A 25,076-nucleotide genomic window follows, 5' to 3' on the forward strand; every position below is an offset into this window, starting at 1 on the left:
GGATTACTTACCTATACAGTAGACCTTTGGGAATTTGTCTTTCCTAGGCAGCTAGAGATAGAGTACTCTCTGGGCTTGGAGTTAGGAAGACCTGAGTTCGAATCCTTGCTTATGAGCTGTGTAACCTTGATCAAGACACTTAACCTGTGTTTTATCTCAGTTTCCTCATCTGTAAAACAGGGAGAATAACAGCACCTACCTCCCAGAGTGGTTGTGAGGATAACATGAGGTAACATCTGTAGAGTGCTTTGCAAACTTTGGAAGTAGTATGTAAGTGATGGCTGTTATTATAATTCTCAAGAATCCTCTAGACTAATAGCTCTCTAGATTTTCTGGCTTCAGTCATCCATTTTGACCCAACATCAACCCAAAAATCATGACCTCACGTGGCATCTTTATTTACAGCTTTCATCAAGTCACTTCCCTGCTCAGACTCCTCCAGTATTTCCTACTCCCTTCAAGTTGATGTTAGATTTCTTAGTTTGGGCTTGAGGTCTTCTGAAACAGGACTGCGACTTTTCTTTCCAATCTTAAGTCTTATCATTACCCCAGACCTTTTCCTCTGCTCCGGCTAGAATGGCTCACTCACTTTTCACGGGCTGTACTCTGTGGGTCTTTGTTCATTCTTTGCGCTGTCGTTCCGCTCAGATCTTCACTGTGCTGTGAGACTTAACTTGTTCATTTGAGTCCTACCCATACTTTATGATCCTTTCCTTTGCCGTCCCCACCCCTACCAGGCCACAGTGAGCGGTCCTTTGGTGGAAGAGTTGATTATTTGTACCGCTCCTTGTCCCCTACTGTCATGTGTTGTTAGCCATCTTTTTATGTGAATGCATCTTGTCTTTCCAAATATGTTATAATCTCTTCAAACTGAGGGACCTTTTTAAAAATGATTTCATTATACTGCTTGTTGCTTCTACCACAGTTCTTTTCACATAATATGTTTTCATAAATTTGTGGGGTAGTTGATTAGAATGGGTGCATTTTCACTTTTTATGGAATCATTCTTAGTTTATAAAATGTATGTTCACCATCAGTCATTCTCTTTGACCAGGTACCTTCAGGCTTTGCAGCTTCCTCAGATGATCTTCCACCAGTTCCTCATATGGCTTGTTGTACTTTGGAAAACCTCTACCTTCTGATGGGAAGGGAACTAGAGGAGCTACAGGAAGTACCTCCAGGCAACGTATTAGGTAGGACAGTGCTTTTAATTTCTCTTATTTAGCCAATAAATAGATAATACATTTAAACATGTAGGAACATCATTCTGCGAGATAGTTCTCCTTCCTCACAGTACCACTACCCTCTTTTCTCTGGAATCGGAATGGTCAGCTTTTTAGAAGACCTGAATTGCCTGGAAATGTTATTTAATGACTCATTTAAGTTATTTTCTTTCTCTCTCTCTCTTCAATCACCATTTACCTGCCTGCTGTTTCCTCTTTACCTGTGGCTAAACTTATCCATTCATTTCTATGAGTTTTCTTCCTTATTACTTAAATGAGAAATGTCTAGTCATTTGGTACTTCTTCCCTGCTCATGATTTGTGTGTTCACATTTAAAATTATAAATGGAATGTTGTTTTCCATTAAAACATTTCTCAATGTGAACTTGATAGACTTAGATTTTCAGGTTTTCCTTCCTTACCTTCATTGCACCTGGAATGTGTTGAAGGTAATTTCTTTAGTAGGTCTTTGTCCTGAACTTTTATGTTATTAAGTTATAGGGCCCTTCACTGTAAATTACTTGAATATAGCTAGTCTTTTGGTCTTGAGATGCCTCTCAGTGTCAGTAGACATGTGTCTGAATCTCAGAAGAGCTAGTTTAGAAAAATTTCCTGTAATATTTTGACTTTTAGGTGCATAAATACACACCTGCTTATGAAATTAAGCACAGTTGTCTAATTTGCTTATAGAGCCATGTCTTTTCCCATGCCATTTGAAGCTTGCTTTTGAATGGCTGTGATCACTTTGGCATTTTTATGGACAGCAGCTGCTAACAAACTGATGGGCATTAAGAACGGGATTAGAAATAAAATAGAAAGTATTATTCTGCCCTTGTACAAAACCATGGGAATTTTGCATCTGTATCAAAGCCTCCTATTGTTGCAACCACATGTTAACATAGATAAGATGGAACTGGAGAAGGTCCGTAGGTAGTAATTTAAAAAATCAAATGACTGGCTGACCTGAATGTGAGGATAGTGTAACAAGATTAAGATTTTTTTACTTTGAAAAGTCAAAAATGAAGCTAAGTCTATAGAATTGTGAACAATGTGGGTAGGATAGGTGAACACGAACTGTTTTTGTCATAGTATCAGTACTTGCATGAATCCCAGTTATTAAGGTCCAGACAGACAGTATAGTTTAGTAAAAAGAAGCATAAACTGGGTTCAAGTCTGGGTGTTTCTAGTAACTAGCTGAATGACCATGAACAGATCCTTCCACTGGCCTGGGCTCTAGTTTCCCATTTTGCATAATGAAAGAGACAAGCTAAGTGATCTTTAAGTGTCTTGCACCTCTAGTGTTCTGTGAATCTCTCTGATCTTTTGAGAAATAATTGTACTCTAAGTAAAGTAGAGTCAAAGATCAGATTTCTCCCTCCCTAGGATGTTTTTGAAAGATCAAAAAACAAACAGGTTTGTTTAGAGAGGATATTTATTTAGTAACTATGCAGAGTTCTTCAGCCATTGTCACCAAACCATCTTGAACAGATGGTGTCTCTTCAAAGCCTGCAAGTTACCTAGGCCATTTCACTTGTTCGTCAAAGAACACAGTGATCAGGAAAATTTGCCACGTGTGCAGTAGTCGTGGTAGCAGCATCCATGTCTGAAGTCAGGACACAGTGGCACCTAATAGAAAGCAAATTTCCAAATTTAGGGGTAAGTTTAGTCTAGGGCTGAAGGGCAGGCCATGCATTCTGGTGTATTATGAGGTGGAAGGGGATAGCACGACCCAGAAGAGAGACAGCAGCAGCTCAAAATAATGAATGCTGGGATGCCAGCCAGTAGTATGTTGGGGTGAATTTTATTGATACCAGATGTGTGAGCATAGTTTTATCCACTTAAAAATGCTTTATCTTTTCACATGTGGATATGAAATGGAAGGGAGTCAACTCATAAGTTGGCTAAATTTGGCCTACAAAATCCATTAATCATACATATTTTGTTTTCTGTTTCTTTTTACCACGTACATGGCAGGAGCACATTTCACAAGTTAAGCAACAGGGGTTCTTATTTTGATTTGGACAGACCTGAAGGCTCCACCTCCCTTTCCTCTCATTAATTAACATTGTAAAAGGTACCAATTCACTTTTTAAAATGCAAGAACTTTCAAAATGAGATTGATATGACCATTACCCATATGCTTCTCATCAAAAATGGTATACAACATCAGATTTATCCGTCCCAGATGTAAATTTTGTTGAAAAAAAAATGAAAACATATAACTTACTTGAACACTCTGCATTTTATAGACAAGAAGCAAAGCAGAAATTTCTTTGGCTTTTAAAAACTCAGGGATTCACATTCGGCTTCTGCTAAATTCACCTGAAGATCTTGTAATGAATGATTAGTCTACAACAGTTTTTGTTGTCTGGAAACAGTTGATTTAGATTTTTTACTTCACCTGCTTGCTTTCTGACATTTGTGTGGTTAAAGATGAGGGCACAGAGGAGGGCTTTGGGTTTCTAACATGTTTAGTATACACTAGCCTTTTGTTATATAAGTTTGCTATTGCCTCTTATTAAAATTTGTGGGAAATTAAATTAGGTTTTCAAATCTCCAGCTTTTTCAGGGAAAGTTTTCAGATCTGTTCCAGATGGTTAAAGTTCCTTTAAAAGTTCTTGAAGAAATATTCTCAAAAGCAACTTGATACCTCTTTCTTTTTCACCATAGCATCAAGAAAATAATGAATATTAATAAGTTCCCTTCTGAATTTGTTTTGCTTAAGTTCTGATTGGTCACTGGGCTAGAAGGTCATGGTATGTTGAATGAGCTAACTCTGTGATGTATTGGTCATATAGTATGATGGAAGATCAAGAAACTTTGAAAGAGTTTCATTAATGAATTGAATTTAACATTTATTTTGAACAAAATATGAATAATTTCATGGTTTTTACATCTTTAGGATAACCTGTTGTCTAAATAGTGATTAATTTGTCCCTTTATTCCAAGCATTTCCCTTTGGATGGGGAGGATTTGTTTTAGTTACAAATGATATTTGTTTTCTGTATTATGTCTTCATTTAAGTACTTTAAAGTGTTTAAAATAGTTACTTTATTAGTTCTTTTGCTGAACTTGTTTCTTAATCATCCTGGATTAGGCCCTTTCTCTCCAATTAAAAGGCTATCCTTTTTATCAAAAGAAGCAGTGTTGCTTGCTTTAAGCTGAGGATTGTACATTAGTAATTTAAGCAGCAATTGAATTGTTTCTATTTGAAACCTGTGTGAAGTAACCCCATCTGTTTCTCAGCTAAAAGAATCTGTAATATAGGGAAAGATTATTTCTTCCTATTTAATTCATAGATTAGGTCAGCTTAGCCAAAGTATAATGGAAAGGCTGTGCAAGTATTGTGAATTTTTTTCATTCTAGACAAAAATAGAGCATTGGGGATTTTTGCCTGAATGATCCAAGTATTTGCATGATCTTCCACTTTGTTTTGGCTATATGGAATATAGTTGTTATGAAGGAAGTAGTTACAATTTGCTTGTTGTTTCAGAAAATGGCTAGGCTGGCAAAATTTATCTGTTAATTTGCATTTTGTCCTCTCAAGCTATTGGCTATGATTACCCAGATTTCCTCATAGCAAGTGGCTCATACAACCTTACATTCACACAGCCTCATGTAAGGTCATGGATGCTATGGACACATTATATGAGAACAGAAGGGCTGCCTGATGGGGAGATGTTACTGCAGAGCTCCATTTTACCACCTGCCAGTCAAATCCCCAAGTACCAAACAGCTGCTCTACTTTGAGCAGAGTGGGTATTGGGACTGGGGAGAGCAGCACAGTGCCTGGGAAGAAAAAGTGTAGAAGGACTGGGGGAAAATGCAAACTGTTATCTTGGCAAACTTTGGTCTCCACATGGTTTCTTTTATTCATTTTTGCTCAGGTTTGTTATCTTGCTAATGATTTTGTTCTGTTATTACTATGGTGATTACCTTGCTTTGTTTTCCCACTTTCTTTTTTTGCTTTACAGCTGTTCCTGGTGTCTTCTTATCTTCTCTAAAAAACCACTAGCTGCTCTGCTTCTGTTCCACCAACAGAACAATGACTGTGTTAACCTTCAATTCATTCACTTCCAGACAGACCTCGCTTCTTTCTTACCTCCCCTGCCCTTCCACCACACACAATTTCTCTCTCATATGAGCCCATGAACCATGTCATTAGTGTGGCTGTACCTACAACTAATGCCAGCTGCCATCTGGTTGCACCTAAGATAGTTTTCCTGAGTTTATTCAACTAAAACAGTTCCTCATTTGGTGATTGATATTCTGGTGATGAGCTTCTCATGATTTTACTAGGCTGGCACAAGGTGCATGGCCAGTACTCTAAACTGTTTACCAGTTTGATACAGAATGTATCAGAGACTCAACTCTGCCAGCCTGGCCCATAGTGAATTTCATGCTATAATGAAGTGCTGGAGTAGGCTTTTCATGGAGGCTAATACAGCAAGGAAAACAAATGCAAGGAATGTAAAGAAATAATAGAACCTCAAAGTAGGAGACTGGGGTGCTCTTTGGAACTTCTGAAAGGAACACGTATACACAAATACAAGAGGTGAATGGACAAAAAGCAATGGAAAAGGACAAAGGAGAAGGATATAATTGATAGGTTGGCATAGTTATCTGTATGTTGAAGTCTTTATTAAGTTTGATCTATTACTGTAAGAGAGAGAGCACTAGCCCTCAGGATGGCTGCTAGCACAGGTTCACTCTTGATCTGGTCAGGCGGGAAGACAGCTTTGAAGGAGTTAATAATCTTACTTTTTTCTAGTCTAGTCTTCTCACAAGGGTTGCTGATAATGGGAGCACCAAGTCCTACAGCATTCCCATATCATCCTTCTCGCAGGAGCCGGTGAGAAGCGGGGCAACTACACCTACATCTCAATGGGGTCAATCGAGACAGCTTATGTATTCCCCTAAATCCCCTCAAGCCTCAATGCGGGCTGGTTGAGGCAAACACAGATATCCCCCCAAGTCTTGATGGGGGCCGATCAAAGCACACACAGTATTCCAGCTTGTGTATTCAACCCTAAGGGTTCCCCACCTGCTTTATAGGGTAACAGACAAAGAAGGCATATAGCCAGCAGTAGCCTCACAAGTGTACATCACCTCATCCCTGTATCTCACTGTGCAGTCACAGTAGATATTTACAATTTAAGCACAAATATTTATATTATTTATCATTATATAATGCTGTGCAAGCATGGTGGAGATGTTTTGAACCATAATCGTGAAAATTCATATCTAATACCTGGGAACAAGAGATTGTTATGGCTATGGATCCTGAGAAACTGAACTCTAAGAAATAATAACAAAAATCCACTTTATACACACTAAAATCCACCTTACGTACACTAAAATCCACCTTACTTACACTTACAAATTAAACTTTGGTCTCCACATGGTTTCTTTTATTCATTCTTGCTCAGGTTTGTTATCTTGCTAATGATTTTGTTCTGTTTTCCTAAGGTCTGTATTCAGTTCTTAGTTTTAAAAGTGAACCATTGCAAAACATGGTGAGGAACCACTGCAAAATAACATCAGATATTGCCTACATTTCAAAGTATATGTACATTTTTTTCTTCATTCTAAAAAACAAAAAGCTTCTGTAGCCCCTAGTAACTGAATGGAGATCAGCATTGTCAACATGGGAGCTGTATTAGCTGAGACTTAACAGTGCCTGCAGTAGTAATACAGGGTGTTCCTAAAGTCTAGACACGTAGGCAAAAATGCATATTTTCAAGAAATGAAATGAATGAAATTTTCAGCAACATTTTATTTAATTGGAATATTAACAAATAACATCTTCAATATGATTTCCATCATTTGTGATGCAAAGGTTGATGCACTTTGCCAGATTCATGTGAACTCGATGCAATAACTCCTCATTGCCGTCAATTTAATTAACTCTTTATGCGTTCAATCAAGTGTGTTGCATCTGTGATTTTCATTGAGTACACCTTCTCCTTTAGCATACCCCAGAAAAAGAAGTCAAGGAAGCTAAGGTCTGCTAATACTCCAAATATTTCAAAATATGCATTTTTGCCTATGTGTCCAGACTTTAGGGACATCCTGTATATCAAAATCACTTTTACATAATACTTTAAAGTTGACCAAGTGTTTACCTCATAGCAGGTCGGTGTGGAAGATCTTATGAATATTATAATCCCTATTTTACCGAAGAAGAAATTGAGGAAGCTCATGTAGGTTTTAATATCTCTGTTTTTCAGAGGAATGAACTGAGTTCTAGAGATATTAAGTGCCATTTCTTTCCCTCTTGAGGGCATTAGGGAAAGCAAAGCATGACAGCAGTCTGCATGTCTCTGAGGTCACCTAGCTAATAACTGTCGGAACTGATGCTCAAACTCAGGTTTTCCAAATTCACATCTAGTATCCTTTACTCAACATTACACTTGTTTCCAAAGGTAACTGCAGAACTAAGCTTTTTGATGTATATAGTGTTGTACCCAGTAATTAAAATGTAGCATATCTGAGGTCAGAGTTTTGTTTGGAGCAGCCACAAAGCTCTAGACTGTAGCATGCCTAAGAATTTATGAGCTTGTGAAGCTCCACTAGTGAGTGACCAAAATAGAATTTTGCATTAGATGGAGAAGGATTTAAGAAAGAGAACCTATTGCAGTAGTATAGATTTGAAATGACAAGGATACAAGAAACATCAAGGGAAAAAAGTCAACAAGATTTGATGATTGATTGAATGTGGAAAGGTGATGGGGAGTCAGCAGTGATACCCCAACAGAATTTTGCTTTGCAATTATCTACATTTAAATATATGAATTTTGTCGCATAAAATGTCTATAGCAACTTATTCATATTTGATTTTCCTTTTTCTGTACATTTCTATTTTTCATATACAGATCTGCCTCTATGTAAATTGGCCTCCTACTCAAGCACCCAGATTCATTTCCTGGAAGTCACCCTTCACTCTTTTCCTCATCCTCATCTCATCAGTTCTACCTCCATAGCATTTCTCTTGTATTTCCCAAGTTCTCTACCCAAGTGGCCAGCACCTTACTCTATATGTTTTCTCTTCTGAACAAACTAGATAACTAGCCGTCTCCAGATGTAACAGTCTTATCTCCTGCTTCTATACATTTGTAAAAACACCTCACCTCTTAGGATCCTGATCTTCCTTCAAGGCTTAGGGAAGATGTACTCTTTCCTGAAGCCATCCTTGCTCTCTCTTCAACATGCATGCCCCTCTCCACCAAGTTGTTAATGCTCTCTCCATCATATTATTTTGCATTTTCTTATCTGTGTACAACTTCTAACCCTATTTTATTTAATCTCCTTGGGGGAGGAGATGGAAGGGACATAAAAACTTTTTTATTATTGTGTTTGTTTCTCTAACAGCCAGCACTGTTCTGTATATACTTAATAAATGTCGATTCCTTTGTTGGGCTTATACATACATACACACACATTTTTTCCATTTAGTAGAGGTCAGGAAAGTTTTGAAGGGGAGCAGGCCTTGGTAAAAAGATTGTGAATTTGGTTTCAAATATGCTGAGTTTGGGATGGTAGAACACCTAAATGCAAGTGGCCCCCTGATAGTTAACGATATGAGAGTGTATCTCAGGGGAGAAGTCAGAGCTGAAGATGTCAATTTGGGGCTTATCTCATGGTGATATTAGTTGAATCTGTAAAAATGGATAAAATATTGGAGAGAGCAGCAGGTGTCATCAGGATTGGTCTGGGTTTTATACAGACTTTACTAGATGAGTGGAAGGAAATATGAAGGAAAATATTGCCCAGGTACCAAATTTTGGTTATAATATCAGTATGATGGATTTTGCTAGAAACGTGCCTTCATTGTGCCAAGCATAGTTGGAAGATGTCTGATGGTGTAGCGTGAACAGAATCAGGTTGGCCAGTGGTCTTCTGCAAGCAGCACTTCTAGTATCAGAGCTCTAGTTACTCGCTGCTCTTCACTGTTTCCCTTCCTCATGCTTCTCCCTTCTTTTCAGAACTAGTTTTCCTAGTGAGCTCATCATAGATGCTTGAATTGAAAACACTTGACAGATGTAAGACATCGTAAATAGCTATTTAGATATTACATATTGAACAATAAGTGCTTAATAGGTCAGATTTTAGATGAATTTTAGAAAAATACTTGTGACTTCTGTGTTTATTACTGCCCGCATATGTCACAGTAGAATTTAGAGGGTCACAGCACAAGAGAGACAAAGGTTTAGACAGGAGAGCACTCTTGAGTCATGTGGGCTGGAGGTTGAATTCCGAAAGACTAACCCAGGTAGAAAGAAATAGGTCATGTTGGCTTAGGCTTGAGTTCCCAAGCTTTGCCTGTTAAGGGTACAGCCAGACTGTCCAGCTATGTACAGCTGCTGTTTGTATATATGGTTGAAGAGCAACTGGTTTTACACATACACTGTCAGGTACCCTGCTCTGCTGCTGTGCTGTGACAGTGGCCTAATGATGATGATGGTGCTAACTTTGAATGGTCCTTAGTCTGCACCAGGCTTTGTGCTAAGTGCTTAACAGCTCTGATCTCAGTTGATCCTCACAGGGACCCCGAGAAGTTGGTGCTGTTATTATCTCCATGTTGCAGATGAGGAAACTGAGGCAAGCAAAGGTTAAATGACGTACCCAGAATTACATAGCTATTAAGTGTCTGAGGCCAGATTTGAACTCAGTTTTTTCTGACTCCAGGCCCAGTACTACACTACTGAATTTGATGTAAGAAAACTGGATTTAAACCCTGCCTTTTCTACCTGTGTGACCTGGGCAAGTCACTTAACATCTTTGGGCTTTAGATTCTTCATCTGTAAAATATAAGGGTTGGATTAAGTGACCCATAAGCAGAGCTTTGAAGAACAGGGAAAGACCTATAAGCAGAGCAGAGAAAAACTAATGTGGAGCAACCAAGGATTTATTCCAAGATTTCAATAATTGGGAAAGCATACACTAATTTTTTTTTTCTTGGACAACAGTATCTGGTGGGATAGCCAAGGACTACCATACTGTCCTTACTCCATAGAGTCCTGTCTTTGCCATGCCCTTCTCCCAGGATTTCCCTTCTTCTGCCCACCAAACTGTGATTGGAATAGATTGCCTGCCCCACTCCCTGGCACACAGGATTCCCAGGATCAGTAGCACCCTAATGGTCATATTGTGCCTGTCTTGGACTGTCCTGGGTTGTCCCTCCTTCCCCCACTCCCTGAAACCAGACGTTGTCATGGCTCTCCCCAAACAGGACAAGCTGCCTGTTTGCTCCTTAGGCTAGGGATTGGGCTCTTTTTCTCCACACCCTGAATTCTTCCCTCGTTGTAGCATTCCCAATTAGAGTCCTGTCCAGATGAAAATCCTATGGTTGTCAGGCAGGGTGGAGCCAAATGCTTTTTAAAATAGGCAGCTTGTCCCACTAGAAGGAGGGTGAGACAGTCAGGAAGTATCAAAAATGCTGAAGGAGATATGACCAGGCAAAGGCAAAGTGAAGGTTCAAACAAAGCCTGGCATCTCTATCAGTAGGTTAGTTGTGCTAAGCTGACTGATCCTCCCCGGGAAGGGCTGATTTTTCACAGATGTCTCTGTGCCTTTTGGAAGTCCTTTACTATGGAAGAGTGAGTCTGCCCTGGCCCTAAAAGGACCTGGGTATAGCAAAGGTCATAGCATCCTTAGCACATTATTTTTAATTTCTTTATTGCAGGGATTCTCCAAGTTGGACTTGGATAGGTGTGCTACATTTTTGTTGTGGACAGAGAGCTCTTTCCCAGCTAGGGTTGCAGTGTCTTCTGAATTCCAATTTTCTTCCCAGGGAAGTTCTTGGAGTGCCTTTTTTTTTTTTACTTAGTGGTTTAAGGTTTTCTTTTTTTTTTATTGTCTTTTTTTAAATTTATTTTTTATTTTTAGTTTACAGCACTCAGTTCCATAAGTTTTTGAATTCGAAATTTTCTCTCCCTTCCTCTCCTCCCCCTCCTTCCCCCCAAGTCAGCATGTACTCCAATATAGATTCTACATATACCTTCACATTAAGCTTATTTTCAGAATACTCAAGTTATAAAGAAGAATTATAACTGGAATGAACCATGAGAAAGAAGAAACAAAACCAAAAAAAAAAACTAGAGAGAGCAAATAGTTTGCTTCAGTTGGAGTGTCATTCTTTGGCCATTGGTCTATACCCTGGACAGGTGACATAGGTCCAAGAAAGTGAAGGATCAAGCTCAGAGCTAGAAGAATTCTGAACTTAGAATCATGACATTTGGATCAGTTAACATCCCAGAACCTGTTTCCTCATCTGTAAAATTGAAGATAATACTGACACAACCAATAAGGTAGCACCTTAAAGAACTGTGTAAATGTGAATTATCATCAAGGATCCAGGCTCCAAGCCTGAAGAAAGACTTAGAAACTGGATCTAGGCAATCAGCACTCTCTTCGCCAGTGGAGTTTAATAGAAAGTTAGTCTTATGCATTGTACTTAGGGCCACAACTATTCCCAGAGTGTGAACAGATTTGAGCCTTCAGGTCAAGGTAGTTGGAGACACATTTGGCTAGAGAAGGGGAATTGAGGGAACAAGGATTAAGACCATTTAATGACACTTGTTAAGATTAATATAATGGTTCCCAAATAGGACTATGCCTTTTCCCCTTTACTAGGAATTTGGGGTCTACTGAAAGCAGACATTAAAAAGATCCTTTTACCCCATGGCTAATTGGGAAGATTAAAAATACTTCTCACTTCTCCATCTTCCTCACTTCCCTTGCCCTAAATTAGGCATTATTTGAATGTTCTTTAGGCCTCTGACAGAGTTCACTGGCAGGGACTTGCTCTCTTCAGCTAGCTGTTCTTGACTATCCGTTTCCACTTAGACTTTCTCCAAGTAAATCAGTTTCAGGGGAGTAATCAGATTTCCCTAAATGGTATTTGAAAGGCATAGCTAAAGTTCATATTATATAAAATATGGTGCCTTATGCCTCTGTAACACTGTAAATAGTGAAATTATGAGAATAGCTTGTCTCCAAGGACTAGAGGAGGGTTGAACATTTTGGGGCCCTTTCTGTATCTCTTACCAGAAACCTTATAGGGGCTGTTTATTCCTATGCAAGGTGGTGGTTCATGGACACTGCAGAGAAAGCCTGAGTGGTAAAAATAGTCACAGACTCATAAAAATTAGCACTGGAAATAACCTTCAAGATTATTTACTGATGAAGAAGAAGGTTGATTTACTTGTTCATTGTGACCTAAGGGCCCTGCTATTGTGAGTAGAGAGGCCACTTTGTAAATAACCCTTTATTTTTTGTTTGTTGTTGATAGGAGAAGGCTTATACTTGATGGTGGTTTCACACCAGAAGGAAATGTTGAACCCAGTAGGAAAGAAAGGGAAATGCTGACGTTGACATGTTTAATTTCAGTACTTTTTGTTTTCTTATGTAATTAATTTCCTAAATGAAAGAAAACTTACAATGGGTAATGTAGAGTATAATTACAATGGTTAGATCAGTATTGTATATTACTATTTGCTTAACAGATGAGAAGGCTTTGAAAATTCATCAGCAAGTTCATTTTTGAGTCATGTAATTAACTTTAGGAATCATCTAGTCCAACTCATGCATTTAACAAAAGAGGATGCCGAGCTTCAGGAAAGTTCAGTGTCACGTTCAAAGTCACACCACTATTTTAGCCCAATTTGGGCAGACCTAGGACTCCTGAATCTCATTCCATCACTTTTCCTTAAATACCATTTTAAAAAAAATCTCCTCCTTATAATCTACATAATTTTTTTAAAAAGAGCAATTCTGAAATGCCAACACTTTCCATCTAAAAGTGGCATTTGTTGATGGTTCCCAGCATTTGAAAAGTTAGAAGGAAATAATAGGGGTAGATTCCCCCCAGGGTCAGCACATGCATGACTGCTTTTTTTTTTTTTCAAATTTATTTATTTATTTTTAGTTTGCAACATTCAGTTCCACAAGCCTTTGAGTTTTAAATTTTCTCTCCCTCTCTCCCTTTCTCCCTCCCCAAGATGGCATGCAATCTGATACAGTCTCTACATATACATTCATATTAAACATATTTTCACATTAATGACTGCTTTTAAGCTACAGGATTGATTGGGGATAGGAACCTCGATCTGGAAGTGATCTTAGAGGTCATATATTTTAACCCCCTCATTTTACAGAGAAGGAACCAGAGGGTCGGGAAGATTAAACAATCCCAGTGTCTCAGAACTCTAATAAGTAGCAGAGCGGGGATTCAAACCTAGGGCTTGTGACTCCAAGTTGAACGCTCTTGCATTTATACTTTCCCCAAAGCCTCAAATGCCAACATTTTAGAGGATGAAGTAACCTGGGTCTAGAGCCTAGGGACAGTTATTCACTGCTATGGGAAAGGTGATTGGATAGATTATCCAATTTGTCTGTTTCATTTGTCTAATATAATGCAATCCTGTTTGATACTGCTAGTCTATAAGTAAAAAAAACAAAACAATAAAACATCATTAATAGAATGGCTTAACTTCAGTTATTTATAAAGGAACTAAAAACTTTACCTCCAAGTTCATTTGCTTCTTTTCCTTTTTAAACTTATCCATGTTCCAATATTTATTTACCTTTTCTACTATCATTGTGACTTATGAATAATTCAGTGAAGGAATGTTATATTTTCCATGTGAAAAAAGCCTTTAATAATGATTCTAGTAAGAAACAGTGATTTTCTTTTTAGAGGCTTTTTTTCTCTTTACTTGGATCCTTATGAGGAAATTATTGGTAAATTATTTAGCAAATTAAGGAAGTTATTCAGATCACAGTGATTTTATTTTTGTAATGAAATTATTACCACAAAGAATACACAATTAATCTTAGAATCATAGGACTTTTGAATTAGAAGAAATTATAAAAGATCATCTAGCCTAATCTCATTTTGAAGATGAGAAATGTATGAGTTTTCTATTTTTGCAATGACTTGTTACATGGTATAATTTTTCTCCCTACTTTTAATTGAGGTTTGGTATAAAGTGGTTTCTAATGATGCTGTGTGCTAGGTTCTAATAAGTTTCTTTGATTGAAAAGAAAAAAAACTTTTAGTCTAGACCCGAATTGGGAAATTGATATCAATTTATAATACACTAGTTTGAAAGTGTATCGTTTTAAAAAAAACACCACCAATTTCAGTGGTTGAAAGAGAATGTTATTAGTTCAGCAAGGCTTCATAGTGAGTCTTTGGAGTCTAGGAACCTAGTAATTGCTTCCTGGAAGACTTGAGAAGGCATGAATGTCCTCAGGTTAAGGCCATTCTCAAAGGTCAAGGTAGGTGAGCTCAAGAGTCCAGATCCCCTGAGGTAATTTGAGGTAGAAGTAAGTGAAAACATCAAATTGAACTGCATATGGATGTGGGTCTCAAATGTACACTGGCACCAATAGGAAGAGTCAGAAACTTTCAGGTACACTGTGTTCTTGATTGAAAATACAGATTTGATGGTCATCTACAAATGAAAGTAGTAGAGAAAGAAAAAATAAGGGAAGGAATGGAGTAGTTGGAGGGTTGATGTCTTCAATAATATTAGGAATGAGATTAATTTTTGAGAAGAGAGGCATTTCTTTTTATAGGAGGGCAGGATGAGAAGGTCTGTATAAAGACAGGTCTTTAGAAATGGAAACAAAGAAATGGTTATCAGCGTTGATCACAAATGCTTTAAGTTTCTAATGATCTTTACATACATTACCTAATTTTACCTTCATGGCAAACCTATGAGGTAGGTGCTATTTCTATCTCCATTTTGCAGATGAAGAAACCAAGAAGCTCCCAGTGATTTCCCAGGTAAAGTAAGAGGTGAAGTCATCTGCTGAAAATGTCAAAAGGGTGGGCTTGAGGGTTCAGACCGAGTGCATAAGGAGAATGAAGGAAGTGTCATAGCTGAATTTTCCACCAATACATGAGGTCCAAGTGTTGGAAGCACATATATTAATCTTAACATTCTTCCTTTTTTTTTTTTAAGTTTACAGAAAGAGAAAAATGATTTCAGTAGTTTTCCCTTAGGTCAAAGAAAGTGAAAATGATTGCAGGCTGAGGTTTAAGTACTAAATCATTTGGGCCAAATGACTAAGTCCTCTTACTGTCAAAAAAAGAAGGGGAAAAAAAAAGAGGAAACTGCTATTGGGTGCTTAGCTACTGCTAAAGTGTTCTGGCTCCAGTCATTGGGTTGTTATTGCTATCTTAATTGTAAACACAATGCTTTTTAAAAAATTCTTTGACTTGCCTTGGCAAAAGTGAAAATGGATGTAGTCCTTTTTTAAACAAACTATGAAACTTAGGAGTTTATTTTTAAAGTAGAACAGGGTACTGATACAATGTTGTTTATATAATGAAGCCTAGTGAAACCTCAGGAATTTCAATATGGTCACTGAGGAATGAACACTTTGGGATATTGTTAATGAGAAAATCCTACTACCATACATTTACAAGATATTTTCCTTTTGTCTTTTTATACATGAGGCAAAGAAGCAATAAGTTTGTCAGGTAATAGGAATGATAGTAGAGTTAATAATAGAGGTGGGCAGAGTTACTTAGAGGGCAATGCCAGGGGAGCATGAAGTAGGCCACTTTGTAATTTTACTTTTAAAAAATGCCTATATTTGTAATGCCCAAAAATGCTTTCTGTAGCACATGTGGTTAATTTTGTACCAATTTGAACTGTGCATTAAAATAGAGGTTCAAAACTTAAACACTTTGTGGAAGACATTTTCAAACCTTGACTTGGTGTTTTGATGGAAGAATGTAGGAAAGCATAAGCTTTGTTGAAAGGAAGTAAAGAAATGTTGCTTGCTGGGTTATGGAAATGGCATATATTTGGGGGTGAGCAGCCTACTCCAAAGTGCATTTGGATTGTAGATATGTGCTAAAAATAGGTCATCTTAAAGTCTTATCTTCAGGATTCCTTCCCACACCAGTTTACTACTACCATGAAAATTTGTCCAATTACGTACTTGCTTTGAAGGATTAGCTTAAGTCTTATCAGTATTGATGGTGGATTTAAAAAAAAAAAACCAACTCTTGCACATGTCTCTCCCCTCCCTACTCTATTAGTGACTCCATTAATCAATGCCTCAATATATTCCTCATCACCAACTATCTAATTGGACATCTCCATCAGACATGTTGAGATGTCTATACAGAATTCATTATCTGCTGCCTTAAGCCCACCCTTTTCCCTACCTTCCTTATTTCCTTCCAAGTTACCATCAATCTTCCAGTCATCCAGGTTTGCAAATTTGTCATGATCCTTGACTCTTAATTCTCTCCCACTCCCCACAGCCAATCAATCAGTTCCCAAGTCTTGGCATTTCTACTAGCACTACATCCGTCACATCCATCTCCTCTCCATTCACGCACTCACTACTCCAGTACATACCCTCATCACCTTTCTCTTCCTAATTGTCCTCCTGGTTTCTAGTCCCTCCACTTTCCAATCTACCTTTGATATAGCTGTCAAAGTAATCTTACTAAAGTGCAGGTCTGAGTGTGTCACTGCCTTGCTCCAGAAACTTCAGTCATTATATATTGCCTCTAGAATAAAATATAAACTCCTCAGCGTGGAATTGATGTCTCTTCATTATCTATTCACCTTCTTGCTCTTCATAAACTGTACCTTCTAACTAGACTGATCAGTTGCAACATGCAGAAGTATACAACAAACAAGATTCAAGAAAAGAACCGGTAACAAAACTTAACACCTCAAATGTCTTTATGCAAATGGACAGAGTATAGCAAGCATTTGGAACTAGAGTTTTAAGGCAAGGAAGCAAACTTGATCTCGTAGCTCTCCCTGAGACTTGGAGTTATGCCACATGTGACTAGATTACAATTCTGGGAAGGTATGTGCGTTATTCAAAAGAAAGGAGAAAGGTGACAGAAGTGGTATGTATATCAAGAAGATACAATCATGTGTGCATATCCTGGAACCAGAGGAAGGAGGCAAGGAGGGGAGTATTCAGGTAAAGATGAATGGAAACAAATGATGGATATTGTCATCTGTAGACAACCTAGACAGAGAAAACACATGAGAAGTTTGGGAAACACACCACAGCCCTAAGTCGTAGTCATGGTATGTAGAAATAATGAGAGACTTCATTTATTTGGACATATGGTAGAAGTTGTGTGTCTGCCAAAAGCAAAGCAACTAATAATATTTTGATTTACCCTCATGATAATTTCATTCTTCAAAAGTGTAAAATGAAGGAGTTGAATTAGATGACCTCTGAGGGATCTTCTTGCTCTAAATCTGTGATCCAGTGATCTCTACTTGGAGGATCCAAGAAGGGGAACTACTGTTAGATACCAGATTCTCACCCATAAGGAAGATGTTGTTTTCTGGTATAATATTAGGGATGGGGGAGTGACTACTTTATTTTAGAATTTTTGACAGAGGAATAGAAAAATAGGCATTGTCTAATCTTTTAGGCTTTGGTAGTATCAAATGCCATAGTGGATAGAACATTAGACTTGGAGCCAGGAAGACCTGAATTTGAATCTGGTGGCAGATGCTTCTTAGCTGGACAAGTCACTAAACTTTCCTTAACCTCAGTCTCTTCATTTGTAAAAAGGGGATAATAATAGGATCTCTTTCACAGGATTATTGAGAATCAAATGAGATTTTATACACACACACACACACACACACACACACACTTTGCAAACCTTAAAGCATTTATATAGATGTTGGCTAGCTCTTATTTTGGGACCACAGATTTCAAATATTCAGAGAGAAGATTGCATAAATTAAGTTCTGCTCTTGGGATTAAGTACTGTTATATATTTCCTATAACACCGATCAAACCGCCCCCCTCCACACACACACTACTTCTGAGATTATCGGGAGTTGCTCAGTAATTAACTTGGTAAATGTAATTTATTTTTCTCATGAATTTTTACTTTATTTTTGAGAAAGGAGGAAAAAAATGTTTTGATCTACTTGGGAGAAGGTTTTTCAATTCCATTTTTAGAGAGGAAAAATATTTTTCCCATTCTGTCGGGTAGTCAATTTTTGCAGCCTTTGAGGAAAAATAACTTGTGTTTCACTATTGAGTAGGTTCTTAGATCTCGAGCTAGAAGGAATCTCAGGCCATCTAGGCCGGGCCTTTGAACTTACACAGCTAATAAGAGTCCGAGGTGGGATTTTAACTCAGGTCTTTTGACTCTAAAGCTTTCAGATTCACTACATTTAATACTTAGATTTCTTGCTCTAAATTAAGTATTATTCCTCCACAATCTCACCTAATCTGCTTTGAGCAAACCATTTAACCTCCTTGGGTTTCTTTACATGACAATTTGGGGAAACAACTGATGGTGTGGCACACATGATTTTTAAGGTCTCTTTCATCCTGACATTCTATGACTTACTCTAACATTACTTTATAATTCTGACTTGGGAGAAGGTTACTTCCTACTGCTCGCTACATAAACCTCCTTTCCCATTACTTTCCTTAGAAAACATCTTGTAATTTCTTGTGCCTGTTTTATTCCTTGCACTTGGAACATCCTTCTCTGCTTATCTTCTAACACTTGATGAACACTTATCTAATAATACTTGATGAAGTGTTATAAAAATCCTTCAACTCATAGTGAATTCCTCGGCTACTAAACTCAGAATTCATATACTGCATTCCTTTATCATTTTTTTCTGTCATTGTATGTTTTATATCCTAACTAGATTGTAAACTCCATGAGGGCAGGGATAATATCTTATACTCTTTTGTATCCCCTACCTCGTCTAACACAGAGGCTAGCATGTCTGCTTAGTAAATATTTGTTGATTGATTGATACAGACATTGTGAAAAGAGAGGCTACCCCTGCTAAAAACACTGCTGCATGCCCAGTAGGCATTTTTTCCCTTTGGGGATTTCTTGTAATGATTTGGGAGCTTTTTAATAAGCAGGCTCTGCTTAGCACAAGGAGCAGCTGCAAGTGGTGGTGCCATTATAAGGGTCCAGAATGGCTTTCTAGGATTGATGCCAACTCGCAAGCGTTAACACCTTCTCTGAAAGCCCTGTGAACAGTCCTGCTGTTAAACCAGCCTTTTATTCTGTGCAAACATTTGGTGGGCTAATTTTGCTCTCTGAATCAGTAATGTGATTATAAAAGTAGCTGGCTTAAAGTAGTTCCAGCTGCATCCAGCTTCCTAGCTCCATCTCGAGGTGAACACAGGAGGGCAGTCTTTCTCACATTTTTCTTCAACCAGTAACTGAAAAATAGTTATAAATAAATAAATAAATAAATCAAAAATAAGGAGAGAAATGTTTGGAGAGGTGGAGGAGAGATTCACTTAACATCTAAAATTGTTGGTTTGAAGAGTAATTAATTGCCTTACTATTAATGCAAAAGCTGAATTATTTCATTTACCATTTTAAAAAACAATATTAAGGAATTGGGTAAAATGTATGCACAATCAGATTTCTTATTGAATGGGCAGTTTTTTGTAATGCACAACTCTGTTGCTCTTTGTTGGTATAGGCAGTTATCACCCGCCAGAGGCCTACTCAACACTGCTTTACACATAGTTAATGTTCAAATAAATATTTGCTGGTGGTGATGATGACATGACCAGATGTTTAGAGATGTCAGTCTGTTAAACTGGTTGAAGTGGAAATTCTTTTAGTTACTATCAGGACCCAAAAGAGTGATCTTAAATCAGCAATTTAAATCTAGGGTGGCACTTCCTTCCTTTGTCCCTCCCACTTCATTCCTGAATACTAGGGCCATTGTCTTAGTTGTATATTTTTACTTCAGTTCTTTCTGAGTCTTCTGAAATTGAGTTATTACTCCTTTGGTTATTTCTAGTTTGAAGTAGCTTTATTATGGAAATATATGCTGCTTAGTGAGCAATGAAGCAGAATGCAAAACATTGCTAATAACCTGATATCCAATGCAATTAGGAGCATATTGTCACTAGTTTTGTTTTATGCTTCCCAGATGACTGTTTGTTAGTTTCCACCAGTTCAGCACATAATTCCATTGATGATCGTATTTCAAAGGATTTTGGTTTATTGATTCAAGTGCTGAATTGAAGAAACACAGTTATTATTTCTTCACTATTGTATCTAATTTCATCATATTATCTGACTATAATGGAAGAAAGAAATCAGATATTCTGGAACTCAAAGACAAAGTCTATTTTCCTCTATCAAGAAATACTTTTGTAGGTCTGTACAGAAGCAGCAATTAGTAGATTTGTTGTATGCTTGTCATTTTTCTTCAATCTGATTCTTTTTAAGTGTCAACTTTTAAAGTTTAGTTTTATAATAATCATGATCAGTTGCATTTGCTTTATGTATTTATTTTGGCATGTGACATTTCTAAAGGAATATATAAGTATATTTAAGATTAGGTACATAACATAGTAGCTTCAATTCTTATACACTTATTGCTGAGATGATATGACTTTATGTGTTAGAAAAAAGGTTTTTATTATATTATTCTTTATTCTGATTTTATGTCTACCCCAGGAGCTTCTCAAATCCAGTGTTGTAGTGTTAGGGAATTGCCTCAGTGAAGATGCCATGATGTAGCTGTGTTCAGAAACTATTCTGTTACTTTACAATGTGTTTAAAATGTTCGAAGGGAAAAAATGGTTTACCTTAAACATAGATTGGCCAGTCCAGATTGTGAGAAACAAAGAAATTAGCTGTAGGCTCAGCAACTAAGTGATTCATGTGAATTGTGATAAAGAAGTAAGGAAGGAAAGGGGAAGAATTTTGAGTGACTTAAGAGTTCGATTAACATTTTCCTGATTGGGTAGACATCATTCTGAGTTTGAACACAGATTTTACATGCAGCTGAGAATTCAAATAAACAAATATTTATTAAGCATGTACTTATGCCTGTTTGTAAAGTATAGACAGCTCTCCATCCTAGCAAAATTTCTGGTCTAGGGGTGGAATGTAAAGGAAATGGGAAGGGAAGGGGGGAAGTTGTCTTTCTGGAGAAAGATTGTAGATTAGAGAGAGCTAGGGATTGTTAGACTTAAGATGCCCTCAGTGTAGCCTGCCCAGAAAGCCCCTGTAAAAGCCACTTGCTCAGAGACCTTGGAGACTATTTAAAACTTAGGCTTTTCTACTCATGAATACTGTGATCAAATATTGATTCTTCAATTCTTACAACCAGTGTTACATCTAGTTTGTACTTTTATTGCGTGGAATATGTCATCTGTCCCATAGTACCTGATTTTACTTTTATTTTTTAAGTTTATATGGGTGTATGCAAGTCCTTAGGGATGTGGTTTTGTTGACAGGTTGTGTGTTGTTCCAACTCTTATGCTTATGTTATTTCTCCCCTAATTTGGAAAAAACTTTTGAGACCATTCGAAATTATTAGCTTTATTGACTTAGATTTCTAATTAGCAGGAAAAACAAACTTTTGCTCCCTTATATGGTGATTTTTCCCCTTTTTTCTTACTAAAAAAAAAAATCAAGTTCTCAAAACTTGAATGTCTGAAGTACATTCCAGTGTTTTTCATTGTTTGGTTTATTTCACTTCTCACAGTTCCAAATAACTTCACATCTGTTTCCTAATGAACCTTTCTCGAAATGTCTTTACAGTTTCTGTTTGTTTTGAATGGTTGACTAGGTTGGTGACCTCACTCATGGTCAGACACATTTATCTGCAAATAATCCAGTTTCCACAAATTGGAAATACTACAATATGTTTTTTCATCAATATCTAATTTTAAAAATAATTTGTCTTAGTGGGTGGCCACAGGTTAGTGAAAGTATTGGCAAATGAAGTGTGTGCCACTTATGTGCAGATGATATTCTTCTGTTGAGTATTGTTTTTCTGTATGTTGAATTGCAAAATCATCCATTTAAGGCAAAATACCAGAATGATTATAAGACTTGGCTATTTTAAAGACATTTCAGCATTTATTTTTAAATAACATGTAAATATGCAGAACTGGTCCATTATAAGGTAAGTGGTGGCATATTATGAAACCAGGTGGCAAAGGACAATTTTGTTTAAAAAATAAAATAAATATTTCTGTTCATTGTGTTTACAGTCTGTATATCCTCAGATATTCTTGGAAGCCTGTGGAGTGAGAGGATGCCCTTCTCTTTTCTCATTCTTACTGTTCTATGTTCTCTGCATGGATAGTGGATTCTGTTACAGGAGAATGACTAATAACCATTTTAAGAGCCCCTTTTCCTCAGAAGGTTAAATATGTTTTTGTAATGGTGAAATTGACTCTCAAGGGAAGTGATGGGAACTCTCTTAGGTTAGGTAACTCTAAACTGGATAAGATCAAGCTTTAGAGAGTGTGCATTTGAGGGAAACAATCTTGCATTTGTAAGTGGAGTAGATTAAGTGACCCAGTAGGTCATTTAAAAAAATCAAACAAATGTCCTTTGTTCTACCTGTCATGAGTGTCATTCATCTTCTGAATGATCCGATTTCTTTCCATCACAAATTCCAAAAAATTAAAGTACTCTATCATTAGAAAAGAAAGCTTATTTGCTTCCCTTTGGGAGTTGGAGGAGTTAGAGAAGGGAGAAATCTGTTCATCTCTATTCAAGGTATATTAAGACATTTAAGTAAATTAATAGTTTTGTGGTTAGCAATATTTTTTCTCAATTATTTTTCTCAGTAACAGGTTTACGCCAAAGATATTTATTTATTTAGATAATAAATTTTAGATTTTTCTACCTTCTCTGTGAGGAATTGACTCTTCTGTACCCCTCCCCATTTTTCTTTCTCATCCAAGTTGATGGTTTGTTAATACTTTGATCACCAAAAATAACTGTTCCTTTCTTTGGAGAAAGAATGGGAAGAAACAAGAAAATGGCAAATTCCTTGCCATCCTTTATATTCATCATGTGTTAAAAATCCTGTGTTAATAAGAATATGAAAAGGAAGGGATCAATGTTTTGTTTGTACCTCCTAGAAAGAAGCAGTACTATTCAGAAGAACCGAAATTTAAAAGAATGCTGTAGTTGATAAGATTTAAATACTTTTTAACTAACTGAATTTCCTAAGTACTTCAATTTAGAACCTTCACAGATTTAAGGAAAAGAAACTGAAAAAGGAAGAATCAATATACTGCTCGAGCTAGCAGCTTGGTAGTTCACCAGATAAGAGTACTGTACCTAGAGTCAGGAAGATCTGGGTTCAAATCCTGCCTCAGACACTTACTAGCTACCTGACTCTGGACAGGTTACTTAACTGCTGTCTGAGGTTTTAGTTTCCTCATCTGTAGGATGGATATAATAATAGCACCTACCTTCTAGGGTTGTTGTGAGGACCAAACGGGGTAATATTCGTAAAGTGCTTTATAAAACTTAAAGCTGTATAGAAAGAGTAGTAGTAGTAGTAGCAGCAGCAGCAGCAGCAGCAGCAGTAGTATGTAGACTAAAAAATAGTAGATGGTAGTAGGTGTGTTAGGCCATAAATTAATATAATCATCCATGGTCCTAGTAGCATTTGTTAAGCACCTATCATGTCAGGCAACTGTACTAAGTGTTGAGGATACAAGGAAAGGCACAAAACTACCCCTTATCTTAAGCAGCTCGTGGTCTATTGGGGAGACAACATAAACACCACTATGTACAAACAAGATTTATACAGGAGTAATTGGACATAATCTCAGAGGAGGGCACTAAAAATAAGGAGGTCTGAGGCTTCTTGCAGAGGGTAGAACTGTAACAGAGACTTGAAGGAAGCTAGGAAAGCCATAGAGCCGAAGAAGGAGAGAGTTCCTCCAGGCATGGCTGTTGGCTAGTGAAAATACTCAAAATCCTAGATGGAGTGTCATGTCCAAGGAATGGCAAGGGGGGGCCAGTGTCACTGAAGTGCATGGAAGAGGAGTGAGATAGAGGAAAATTGAAAGGGTCAGGTTGGGAAGGGCTTTAAAGGCCAATCAGAGGGTTCTATATTTGATCCTGGCGGGGTTAGGGAGCCGCTGGGGTTTATTGAATAGGGGAGTGACATAGTCAGACTCGCACTTTAGGAAGGTCAGTTTGGCAGCTGGGTGGAGAATGGACCAATGTCAGGGGAGACATGAAATAGGGAGACTGACCGGCAGGCTGTTGCAGTAGTCTAGACATGAGGTGATGAGGGACTGTACCAATGTGGCAATAGTGTCAGAGGAGGGAAGAGGGTCTCTACAAGAGATCTTAAGAGGGTAGAAACAATAGAACTGGGCATCTGATCAGATGGGGAGGAGGAATGGGAGAGAGTGAGGAGTTGAGGATGGCATCTTGGTTTTGAGCCTAGGTGACTGGAAAGATGGTGGTACCCTCAGCAGTAATAGGAAAGTTGTGGGGGGAAAGTTGCACTGCTTAGGAAAAGTTATTTTACTGTTTAAATCCAACCTTATGAAATTAAAGGTTACCTACATCCAGAATGTTACTAGGAAGGCCAGAGATGGCTATAAGGTATTTCTTATTCCCACAGGCCCTAAATCCACCCAAAGCATTCTTGTTTTGGGTTACTACATGGAGGAACTACTAAAGGTTCCATCCCAAGCTTCCATTTTAGGTGCCCTTGTTTTTTAGCTTCACTCAAATCATATTGAATGTTCATAGTTACTCATCTCTGTCTCAGTCTGCCTTACTTTCAGGCTACCTCTTAGCAAAATCGCTTAACTAGGTACATGGGGTAATGGGGAACCCTTGTCAAAATCCTATATAGCATAAATCTTCCAGACTCTGGGGAGAGGGAGCCAAACCTCATTTCAAGCTCATTCTCCTCTACCAAATGACATAATAATATTTTTTCTATAAAATTATTTCAGATTTTGGGATCTGTTCTCACAAATACCAAAGTTCAGAAGTGAGGAGGGTTTATGGACAAAGATATACAGTTAAATTTTAGACATGTTGAGTTTAAGATGT

At 37.6% G+C, this 25,076-nt stretch overlaps 1 protein-coding gene across 2 annotated transcripts in view; it reads left to right on the forward strand.

Annotated features, from left to right (window-relative positions):
- Nucleotides 1-25,076, forward strand: part of EFL1 (elongation factor like GTPase 1) — a 218,837-nt gene that overhangs the window by 93,930 nt on the left and 99,831 nt on the right. For both annotated transcript variants that reach the window (XM_036735929.1, XM_036735928.1), the window contains one exon: nucleotides 1,055-1,193. In XM_036735929.1, coding sequence (XP_036591824.1) covers nucleotides 1,055-1,193 — 139 coding nt within the window. The remainder of the gene's footprint in view (nucleotides 1-1,054; nucleotides 1,194-25,076) is intronic.

Source organism: Trichosurus vulpecula, chromosome 8 (genome assembly GCF_011100635.1).
Source record: "Trichosurus vulpecula isolate mTriVul1 chromosome 8, mTriVul1.pri, whole genome shotgun sequence".
In the NCBI taxonomy this organism is placed as follows: domain Eukaryota; kingdom Metazoa; phylum Chordata; class Mammalia; order Diprotodontia; family Phalangeridae; genus Trichosurus; species Trichosurus vulpecula.